Below are 12,591 nucleotides of genomic sequence, written 5' to 3' on the forward strand. Positions count from 1 at the left end.
AGGAGGAGTTGGTTTGTATTATTCAGACAACATTGATGTGCAGGTGTCAATTCCAACGAGATGCAACTTGGAATGTTTGTATTTCCATATATCTCATGTAAATTTGACTGCTGTTGTTTTGTACAGGCCAAGTTCCTACAAGATTGACATGTTTCGACAGCAGTTATCACAGGTCGTCTTTGAACTTGAGAAGCATGCAGGGAGGAAGGTGATCATGGGAGACTTCAATGAGGATGTCTTTGTTTCGTCTACTGTGGCAAAATTCCTGGAACAACATGGATACACTCAACACGTCCAAGCAGCTACAACAGAAAGAGGTACGTTAATAGATCATGTGTACTGTAAAGATGTAAGAGATGTTGATGTCGATGTTGTACAGACATACTACAGTTTCCATGAAGCAATTCTTATCTCACTGTTGTAATATTTGTGTTTGCAATGTGAATTATTCACCATTAGATGTTCCGTCCGCTATTTGGGGTTTGGGTGGGTCGCAAGGAGAGAGCGATATACAGGACGGCTCCTTGCAGGGAGTGGGAGGGTATTTAATCTATTTTCCAAAAGAAGTTTTGTGTTTTGGAGACCAGGGCTGGTTAGCATACTTCCAAACAAAAGAAAAAAAATAATATGAGTGTCTGTCTGATATTTTGTGATTGTCGCAAGTGCAACCCCAGCTATCACAGCTACTTAGTAACTTTCTCCCTCTCTTTCAGTTCATCATTGACAGATTAGTTGGCACACAATTATGTTCATGCTTTTGGAGTGGGCTACTGTTAAGATCTTAACAGATATGATCTTAACAGTAAGATCTGTTAAGATCATATCTGTTAAGATCACTTGTTAAGATCTTAACAGATCTTAACAGATGGGTCCATTTAAGACTACAGTCATTTTACTCTTAGTTTATTTTTAGTCACTGCCCCATAGTCACTGCACTTGCACTTTATCTCCTGTACTGACTACCCTTGCATAAACTAGCCCTGGTCTCCAAATAAAAGCACATTGAACAATATCTAAACATAAGCTTGGTGAAAATGTATTTTCATACATTTCAGACAATTTATTGTCTCGATAAATAAATGATATGCTCAGTCAGCTCATTTGAAGCCATTGAATCATTAGGCCTATCTAATTATAACGTGAATGTAAGGAGTTTTAAAAATGTGTTTTATCCATTACAGTTCCAGGCTTATTTGAGATTTAGTTCAATATGCTGTGTGCTCTTTTTAAAAACATAAGTTTTTTCTTTTTTTAAAGGAAAAAGCCATACATATTAAAAGTTTGTGACACAACCTTAAACCAAACTTCTTTTGGAAAACTTGTTACTTCATTTCATTCTTGTTTCTTTGTTTTTACAATTGATCACAAGTGGGCAGGGATGGCTATGCTGTAATTTCTAACTTTGTTTGTCATTCAACTGTCTAATCAGCACTATGTTCACCTTCCTTCTAAAAAAACTCAATTGTGCTACACTTTCTATGCAGCATCTTTTCTTGGTTATCTTTGTAATAACAAAGATAAAGACATTTTAAACATAAAGTTGTTTAAGAACCAGATCAGCTCGATCATGCATGGTACAGACAGTTTCTGTAATATATAGAATCGGTTGCCGTGTCTAAACAAAAGAGACAATTTTGTTGTTTGCATGGTTCATTTCTAGGGATACAGAATGGCATACTTACAATAAGAACATAACCTTTTGTCAAATGTCTACATCTCCTGAAGTCCTGCTCACTTGTGATCCAGTTTTGTAAACAGGGTCTTTTAACACTGTGTACTATTTTCTAATAATGTTTCTATTGTACACTATTTTATAATGTTAATTTAATGTAAAAATTCTGTTTTGACAGTTATGGGACCATTCACTGCATTAATTGTGTGCGTGAGTGAGTAACACAAGGCTATTGCATTTGCCTTCATTTTCAGTATTTTTTGTTTTCAATTTCTGTGTTGTGTGTCCCATTGAAGATGAATTGTTGATAGGCTTTTTTGGTTTACTTGTTGTTTTTATTTCATCACTGTGCATTTGTAATAGAGTTAAGTATTACTTAAGGATTACTTAAAAATGGGCAGTTATTTTGCAAAAGCCAACTAAGGAATATTGCCCACTTTAAGGTGCACAACAAAATGTTTGTAAGCTTACTGATGTCAAAGAACTGTACAAATCATGTTTTCCCAAAACTTAAAAAGCTGTGTGGACCTTGCCTATCTACCTGGTTCAATTCCCACGGCATACACAGATGATGAAACCTGCAAAGACTTTTGAACATCAGCTATACAACCTGCAAAAGCAGCTGTCACTCATTTGACTTTTGCATCCTTGGTGCTTCGCAAAGCTGAAATGTCTTCATCTGTGCCCTGGAACTTCAAAAGAAACTACACCTCTTGAAAATATGATTATTGGAAACAGACACGAGAAATTATGGAAATTTTGTGAGTATCTCCCCTTCCACAATTAGAAATTCATGTATCTTTCACAAGATTTAATGAACAAACATTGTTCTGTGTTTATTGCTCACAGTAGTTTTCCACCTGTGGTCCATGCCTGTATTTGGGTATTTCCAACTGAACCCTGGCCGTCCAAGACCCATTTGAAGAAAAAAAATGACAGCAGTCTGACTTAATGGTCCTTGATTTAATTTCATTACGTGAGTATCAATTCATGCTTTTCCTTTAAATAAATGTATAACCTATTTATTTTGCCAATGCTGAAAATTTCTTTGATTTATTCATTACTAGATGTATGTCCAACATCTGCAGCCCACTGAATGATTTGTACCAGCCACAGAACCTGTTGATGGCCATCAACCTTTACTATCCATGGTCATTCCTAAAGACTGCTGTGTTTCACTGTACACCTTCTGAACTGCAGAAATGTGATTCCAAGAAATGTTTCTCAGTGACAAAACATGTAAGTATACAGACTGTTCCAAACTACATTTTAATTGTCATTTTTCTATGTTGTTCAATATTAGGAATGAAGTGCTTTATTTTGTTTGATTGGCCTGCTGAGGAACATGTACCAACCTATCTAGTATGCATGTTTTATGCGATTTTTTCTTACAACACATTGTTCATTGCCAGGTATTGTATGTGCACTGAGGGTCATGTCGCTTTAACAACATCCATGGAACAACAGGAAAACACTGTGCTATGATCACCATAATGGAAGATCTTCTCAACTCGACTGCTCAGAGCCGATGGATATAATCTGTGGACGTATCAACACAGTTCTACAAGTTGATTTGGCTTCTTAACGTTTGCTGCGGACACTTGCTGAGACTGTCTGGAGCAGTCTCCTATCTCCTCTACTACTTCTGCAGCTACAAATTTTCAAGACATCAACTCCATGCTTGCTTTTGTGACTCTTATAAACAGTGAAGGTACTGACTGCTCCTGCAGTCAAATTGTTTGTGCATACTGCAAAGTCTCTATGTAATAAGGTAACCTCAGCTGAAATTTATGTTCATCACAGAGGCCTTGCTCTGACGACACAGTCCTTGGGGAACTCCGCACAGTACTTCATGCTTTCACCACATCAAAACTAGATTATTGCAACTTACTTTATACAAGCCTTACTCAAATTACCTTAAGCTGGCCTTACACTATACTTTTTTTCAGTCTTAAGTCTGAGAATAGATTTGATAAGTCCTGCCGAAATCTCAAGTAATGACAGAAGCACAGCACACTGCCTTTCCACTAGTTACATATTGAGCGAGTATGACTGGACAATGTCCAACTAGTGAGCTGTTATCTCACAGTAGTCTTTCACAAATCTTAAACAAATCTTTTTCATGTCTTTCGGTGTAAAGCCAGCTTTACCCACAGTACATCTTGTCCAGGATGCAACTGTACAAAAGTACAAAAACACGAAATACTTCACCTTTGTTTTCATTAAGCTGCACTCGCTGGCAGTGAAATTTAAGATACATTTTAAAAAATTTTTAATAAAAAAAACAACAACATTGAATGGATCGGCTTCTAAATGTATCACTGACTTAGTAAGACCTTATTCTGCGTTTAGTTAGGTAATCCTCCTAAAACCTTGTCTCAATTCCCTTTTCACTTAAAAAAATGGGGGAACTTCCTCTGTGGTTATACTCATGCTCTGGGATGATCTCATTCATATCAAATGTTGTACAACTACAAATTTTGTTTTGTTGAGTTGATGATTTTGGTATTAAAAAAATTGTTTAAAATACTCTTGATCATGTTTTTTCTTTTATTGTTATTATCATTACTAAGATACAGTATATGCCCACATAAAATACCTATATCTTCCAAACGTCACTCAAATTTTTGGGTCTCTCAAAAAAGTGGTCACGGGTCTGTTAGAAGTTTGAAGTCAAAACATCAAATGGTTGTCGAGATATGGCCTGACTTCATGTTCAGCGGTGTTAGCGTTTGATTGGCTGCTACAGGCAAACGGAAGCTAGATTAAAAAATACACATGATACCTTTTATGAGGCTTGGTCTGAAAAATCTATGTGTCAGGTCCCGTGGAAATCAGACAATCTGGGTGACTTGTAATGTGTTTTGAAGGTTTTTGATATAATTCAAAATGGCGGACAATCCAAGATGGCGCTCATGAAGTCATAGTGTGTGTTGACCTCGGCTATATCCAGGGATAACAACAGTACCTCATTTGTGAAATTTGGACAAATGGGTCCAAAGATATAAGCAAAAATGCATTTTTGCTAAATATAGCGCCCCCTATAGGTCAAAGATCACTACAATTCTTGGGCCTCTTAAAGAACGAGTCCTGAGTCTGTGGTAGGAGTTTGATGTCAAAAGACCAACCGGTTGCTGAGATATGGCCTCACGTCCTTTTTGGCGTAGTCGCCGCAAATTTTGATTGATTATATTTGGTGAACAAAGTCGAAATTGAAAAATCCGCTTCGTATCCTTTGTGCGGATTTGTACAAAGATACTCTGTGCCAATTTTCATGAGAATTGGTCAAAATGTGTGACCTGTGAAACTTTTTGAAGGTTTTCAACAAAATCCAAGATGGCGGAAAATCTAGTCAGACGGAAAATGACGTCATAGGGTGCGTTGGAATCGTCATGATCCAAGGATTCAAACGATATCTAGTTTTTGAAATTTGGATCAACGAGTCAAAAGTTATTTAGCTGAATGGGCTTTAAACTTTGACATGTTGGTGGCGCTAGAGAATTTTGAATTTGCTCACCAAATTTGTTGAATTTGCTAATGGGAATGTCCTAAATAGATCTGCTAAATTTCACAACTTTTTACCATTGCGTTAATGGGGCTGCCATAGACTTCAATTGCAGCGGAAAGTAGAAGAATAATAATAATAATAATAATAATAAGAAAAGCTACTAAAACAATAGGGTTCTGCAGCTTCGCTGCTAGACCCCTAATAATAATAGGAAAAGCTAGTAAAACAATAGGGTTCTGCAGCTTCGCTGCTAGACCCCTAATAATAATAATAATAGGAAAAGCTAGTAAAACAATAGGGTTCTGCAGCTTCGCTGCTAGACCCCTAATAATAAGAAAAACAGCTAAAACAATAGGGTTCTGCAGCTTCGCTGCTAGACCCCTAATAATAATAATAGGAAAAGCTACTAAAACAATAGGGTTCTGCAGCTTCGCTGCTAGACCCCTAATAAGAAAAACTACTAAAACAATAGGGTTCTGCAGCTTCGCTGCTAGACCCCTAAATATAGCTGCAAGCAGCGATGGCGGGGTCTAGCAGAACAGCAGGTAAGCCTGCGGCTGCTCAGGAAGGCATTATGAGTCCATAGACCAAGTTTGGTGTTTGAAATGAACTCGTCTTCATCCAGGGATTCCAACGGTACCTCATTTGTCCAATTTGAACCAACGGCTCCAAAGCTATGAGCAAAATGCAGTTTTTCTACTTATAGCGCCCCCACTGGGTGGACGTTCACCAGACTTCTTGGGCCTCTTAAAGACTTGGTCATGAGTCTGTGTTATAAGTTTGATGTCAAAAGATCAAATGGTTGATGAGATATGGCCTCACGTCCTGTTTGGCGCGTCATTGCTGAGTTTGATTGGCTGCTACGGGCAAACGGAAGCGAATTTAAAAATTTCACATAATAGCTCTTGTGAGGCTTGGTCTGAAGATTCTATGTGTCAAGTCCCGTGGAAATCAGACAATCTGGGTGACCTGTAATGCGTTTTGGAGGTTTTTGACATAATTCAAAATGGCGGACAATCCGAGATGGCGCGAATGACGTCATAGGATTCGTTGACCTCGGCTATATCCATGGATTACAACGGTACCTAATTTGTGAAATTTGGACAAACGGGTCAAAAGTTATGAGGAAAAATGCATTTTTGCTAAATATAGCGCCACCTATAGGTCAAAGTTCTCCAAAATTCTTGGGCCTCTTCAAGATCGAGTTATGAATATGTGTTATGAGTTTGATGTCAAAAGATTAACTGGTTGCTGAGATATGGTCTCACGTGCTTTTTGGCGTAGTCGCCGTCAACTTTGATTGGATGTACTGGGTGAACACAGTCGAATTTGAAGTAAAAAACGAGCAACTTTTGTGCGGATTGGTCCAAACATAATCTGTGCCAATGTTCACGAGAATTGGTCAAAATTTGTGACCTGTGAAAATTTTTTAAGGTTTTCAACAAAATCCAAGATGGCGGAAAATCTAGTTAGACGGAAAATGACGTCATAGGATGCGTTGGAATCGTCATGATCCAAGGATTCCAACGATACCTTGTTTTTGAAATTTGGATCAACGAGTCAAAAGTTATTTAGCTGAATGGGCTTCAAACTTTGACATGTTGGTGGCGCTAGAGAGTTTTGAATTTGGGCACGAAATTTGTTGAATTTGCTAATGGGACTGTCCTAATTAGATGTGCCAAATTTCACAACTTTTTACCATTGCGTTAATGGGGCTGCCATAGACTTCAATTGCAGCGGAAAGTAGATCAATAATAATAGGAAAAACAGCTAAAACAATAGGGTTCTGCAGCTACGCTGCTAGACCCCTAAATATAGCTGCAAGCAGCGATGGCGGGGTCTAGCAGAACAGCATGTAAGCCTGCGGCTGCTCAGGAAGGCATCATGAGTCCATAGACCAAGTTTTGTGTTTGAAATGAACTCGTCTTCATCCAGGGATTCCAACGGTACCTCATTTGTCCAATTTGAACCAACGGCTCCAAAGCTATGAGCAAAATGCAGTTTTTCTACTTATAGCGCCCCCTCTGGGTGGACGTTCACCAGACTTCTTGGGCCTCTTACAGACTTGGTCATGAGTCTGTGTTAGAAGTTTGATGTCAAAAGATCAAATGGTTGCTAAGATATGGCCTCACGTCCTGTTTAGCGCGTCATCGCTGAGTTTGATTGGCTGCTACGGGCAAAGGGAAACAAAATAAAAAATTCCTCATGATAGCTCTTGTGAGGCTTGGTCTGAACATTCTATATGTCAAGTCCCGTGGAAATCAGACAATCTGGGTGACCTGTAATGCGTTTTGAATGTTTTTGATATAATTCAAAATGGCAGACAATTAAAGATGGCGCACATGACGTCATAGTATTGGTTGACCTCGGATATATTCAGGGATTACAACGGTACCTCATATGTGAAATTTGGACAAACGGGTCCAAAGTTATGAGCAAAAATGCATTTTTGCTAAATATAGCGCCCCCTATAGGTCAAAGATCACTATAATTCTTGGGACTGTTTGGGATCGAGTTATGAATATGTGTTATAAGTTTGATGTCAAAAGATTAAACTGTTGCTGAGATATGGCCTCACGTCCTTTTTGGCGTAGTCGCCGCCAACTTTGAATTGATGTAGCTAAATAACAAAGTCGAAATTGAAAAATCCATCTCCTAACTTTTGTGCGGATTGGTCTAAAGATACTATGTGCCAATTTTCATGAGATTTGGTCAAAATTTGTGACCTGTGAAAATTTTTTAAGGTTTTCAACAAAATCCAAGATGGCGGAAAATCTAGTCAGACGGAAAATGACGTCATAGGGTGCGTTGGACTCGTCATAATCCAAGGATTCCAACGATGCCTTGGTTTTGAAATTTGGATCAACGAGTCAAAAGTTATTTAGCTGAATGAGCTTGAAACTTTGACATGTTGGTGGCGCTAGAGAGTTTTGAATTTGGGCACGAAATTTGTTTAATTTGCTAATGGGAATGTGCTAAATAGATGTGCCAAATTTCACAACTTTTTACCATTGCGTTAATGGGGCTGCCATAGACTTCAATGGTGGCGGAAAGTAGAAGAATAATAATAAGAAAAACTACTAAAACAATAGGGTTCTGCAGCTTCGCTGCTAGACCCCTAAATATAGCTGCAAGCAGCGATGGCGGGGTCTAGCAGAACAGCAGGTAAGCCTGCGGCTGCTCAGAAAGGCATCATGAGACCATAGACCAAGTTTGGTGTTTGAAATGAACTCGTCTTCATCCAGGGATTCCAACGGTAACTCATTTGTCCAATTTGAACCAACGGCTCCAAAGCTATGAATAAAATGCAGTTTTTGTACTTATAGCGCCCCCACTGGGTGGAAGTGCACCAGACTTCTTGGGCTTCATACAGACTTGGTCATGAGTCTGTATTAGAAGATTGATGTCAAAAGATTAAATGGTTGCTGAAATACGGCCTCACGTCCTGTTTGGCGCGTCATTGCTGAGTTTGATTGGCTGCTACGGGCAAAAGGAAACGAAATAATAAAATCCACATGATAGCTCTTGTGAGGCTTGGTCTGAAGATTCTATGTGTCAAGTCCCGTGGAAATCAGACAATCTGGGTGACCTGTAATGCGTTTTGAAGGTTTTTGACATAATTCAAAATGGCGGACAATCCAAGATGGCGCGAATGACGTCATAGGATTCGTTGACCTCGGCTATATCCACGGATTACAATGGTACGTCATTTATGAAATTTGGACAAACGTGTCCAAAGATATGAGCAAAAATGCATTTTTTCGAAATATAGCGCCACCTATAGGTCAAAGGTCTCCAAAATTCTTGGGCCTCTTCAAGATCGAGTTATGAATATTTGTTATGAGTTTGATGTCAAAAGATTAAACTGTTGCTGAGATATGGCCTCACGTCCTTTTTGGCGTAGTCGCCGTCAATTTTGATTGGATGTACTGGGTGAACAAAGTTGAATTTGAAGTAAAAAACAAGCAACTTTTGTGCGGATTGGTCCAAAGATACTCTGTGCCAATTTTCATGAGAATTGGTCAAAATTTGTGACCTGTGAAAATTTTTTAAGGTTTTCAACAAAATCCAAGATGGCGGAAAATCTAGTTAGACGGAAAATGACGTCATAGGGTGCGTTGGACTCGTCATGATCCACGGATTCCAACGATGCCTTGTTTTTGAAATTTGGATCAACGAGTCAAAAGTTATTTAGCTGAATGGGCTTCAAACTTTGACATATTGGTGGCGCTAGAGAGTTTTGAATTTGGGCACGAAATTTGTTGAATTTGCTAATGGGACTGTCCTAATTAGATGTGCCAAATTTCACAACTTTTTACCATTGCGTTAATGGGGCTGCCATAGACTTCAATTGCAGCGGAAAGTAGAAGAATAATAATAAATATAGCTGCAAGCAGCGATGGCGGGGTCTAGCAGAACAGCAGGTAAGCCTGCGGCTGCTCAGGAGGGCATCATGAGTCCACAGACCAAGTTTGGTATTTCAGATGAACTCGTCTTCATCCAGGGATTCCAACGGTACCTCATTTGTCCAATTTGAACCAACGGCTCCAAAGCTATGAGCAAAATGCAGTTTTTGTACTTACAGCGCCCCCACTGGGTGGAAGTGCACCTGACTTCTTGGGCTTCATACAGACTTGGTCATGAGTCTGTATTAGAAGTTTGATGTCAAAAGATTAAATGGTTGCTGAGATATGGCCTCACGTCGTGTTTGGCGCGTCATCGCTGAGTTTGATTGGCTGCTACGGGCAAACGGAAGTGAATATAAAAATTTCACATGATAGCTCTTGTGGGGCATGGTCTGAAGATTCTATATGTCAAGTCCCGTGGAGATCAGACAATCTGGGTGACCTGTAATGCGTTTTGAAGGTTTTTGACATAATTCAAAATGGCGGACAATCCAAGATGGCGCGAATGACGTCATAGGATTCGTTGACCTCGGCTATATCCAAGGATTACAACGGTACCTCATTTGTGAAATTTGGACAAACGGGTCCAAAGATATGAGCAAACATGCATTTTTGCTAAATATAGCGCCACCTATAGGTCAAAGGTCTCCAAAATTCTTGGGCCTCTTCGAGATCGAGTTATGAATATGTGTTATGAGTTTGATGTCAAAAGATGAAACTGTTGCTGAGATATGTCCTCACGTCCTTTTTGGCGTAGTCGCCATCAACTTTGATTGGATGTACTGGTTGAACAAAGTCAAATTTGAAGTAAAAAACGAGCAACTTTTGTGCGGATTGGCCTAAAGATACTCTGTGCCAATTTTCATGAGAATTGGTCAAAATTTGTGACCTGTGAAAATTTTTTAAGGTTTTCAACAAAATCCAAGATGGCGGAAAATCTAGTTAGACGGAAAATGACGTCATAGGGTGCGTTGGACTCGTCATGATCCAAGGATTCCAACGATGCCTTGTTTTTGAAATTTGGATCAACGAGTCAAAAGTTATTTAGCTGAATGGGCTTCAAACTTTGACCCGTTGGTGGCGCTAGAGAGTTTAGAATTTGGGCACGAAATTTGTTGAATTTGCTAATGGGAATGTGCTAAATAGATGTGCCAAATTTCACAACTTTTTACCATTGCGTTAATGGGGCTGCCATAGACTTCAATTGCAGCGGAAAGTAGAAGAATAATAATAATAATAAGAAAAGCTAGTAAAACAATAGGGTTCTGCAGCTTCGCTGCTAGACCCCTAAATATAGCTGCAAGCAGCGATGGCGGGGTCTAGCAGAATAGCAGGTAAGCCTGCGGCTGCTCAGAAAGGCATCATGAGTCCATAGACCAAGTTTGGTGTTTGAAATGAACTCGTCTTCATCCAGGGATTCCAACGGTACCTCATTTGTCCAATTTGAACCAACGGCTCCAAAGCTATGAGCAAAATGCAGTTTTTCTACTTATAGCGCCCCCACTGGGTGGACGTTCACCAGACTTCTTGGGCCTCTTAAAAACTTGGTCATGAGTCTGGGTTATAAGTTTGATGTCAAAAGATTAAATCGTTGCTGAGATATGGCCTCACGTCCTATTTGGCGTGTCAGCGCTGAGTTTGATTGGCTGCTACGGGCAAAGGGAAGCGAATTTAAAAATTCCAGGTGATAGCTGTTGTGAGGCTTGGTCTGAAGATTCTATATGTCAAGTCCCATGGAATTCAGACAATCTGGGTGACCTGTAATGCGTTTTGAAGGTTTTTGATATAATTCAAGATGGCGGACAATCAAAGATGGCGCGAATGACGTCATAGGATGTGTTGCCCTCGGCTATATCCAGGGATTACAACGGTACCTCATTTGTGAAATTTGAACAAACGGGTCAAACGTTATGAGCAAAAATGTATTTTTGTTAAATATAGCGCCACCTATAGGTCAAAGGTCTCCAAAATTCTTGGGCCTCTTTAAGATTGAGTTATGAATATGTGTTATGAGTTTGATGTCAAAAGATTAACCGGTTGCTGAGATATGGCCTCACGTCCTTTTTGGCGTAGTCGCCATCAAATTTGATTGGATGTACTGGTTGAACAAAGTCAAATTTGAAGTAAAAAACGAGCAACTTTTGTGCGGATTGGTCCAAAGATAATCTGTGCCAATTTTCATGAGAATTGGTCAAAATTTGTGACCTGTGAAAATTTTTTAAGGTTTTCAACAAAATCCAAGATGGCGGAAAATCTAGTTAGACGGAAAATGACGTCATAGGGTGCGTTGGACTCGTCATGATCCAAGGATTCCAACGATGCCTTGTTTTTGAAATTTGGATCAACGAGTCAAAAGTTAATTAGCTGAATGGGCTTCAAACTTTGACCCATTGGTGGCGCTAGAGAGTTTTGAATTTGGGCACGAAATTTGTTGAATTTGCTAATGGGAATGTGCTAAATAGATGTGCCAAATTTCACAACTTTTTACCATTGCGTTAATGGGGCTGCCATAGACTTCAATTGCAGCGGAAAGTAGAAGAATAATAAGAAAAGCTACTAAAACAATAGGGTTCTGCAGCTTCGCTGCTAGACCCCTAAATATAGCTGCAAGCAGCGATACGGGGTCTAGCAGAACAGCAGGCAAGCCTGCGGCTGCTCAGGAGGGCATCATGAGTCCACAGACCAAGTTTGGTGTTTGAGATTAACTCGTTTTCATCCAGGGATTCCAACGGTACCTCATTTGTCCAATTTGAACCAACGGCTCCAAAGCTATGAGCAAAATGCAGTTTTTGTACTTATAGCACCCCCTCTGGGTGGAAGTGCACCAGACTTTTTGGGCTTCTTACAGACTTGATCATGAGTCTGTGTTAGAAGTTTGATGTCAAAAGATTAATTGGTTGCTGAGATATGGCCTCACGTCCTGTTTGGCGCGTCATCACTTAGTTTGATTGGCTGTTATGGGCAAAGGGAAACGAAATAAAAAATTCCACATGATAGCTCTTATG

General features: G+C 39.5%; 1 protein-coding gene across 1 annotated transcript in view; it reads left to right on the forward strand.

Annotated features, from left to right (window-relative positions):
• The window catches only part of LOC140319899 (uncharacterized), a 45,508-nt gene that overhangs the window by 4,805 nt on the left and 28,112 nt on the right, over positions 1–12,591 (forward strand). Inside the window, exon 2 of the mRNA XM_072397672.1 lies at positions 127–317. Within this exon, the coding sequence (XP_072253773.1) occupies positions 127–317 (191 nt within the window). The remainder of the gene's footprint in view (positions 1–126; positions 318–12,591) is intronic.

Source organism: Leuresthes tenuis, unplaced genomic scaffold, assembly GCF_036924035.1.
Source record: "Leuresthes tenuis unplaced genomic scaffold, fLeuTen1.0.hap1 SCAF_12, whole genome shotgun sequence".
Classification (NCBI taxonomy): Eukaryota; Metazoa; Chordata; class Actinopteri; order Atheriniformes; family Atherinopsidae; genus Leuresthes; species Leuresthes tenuis.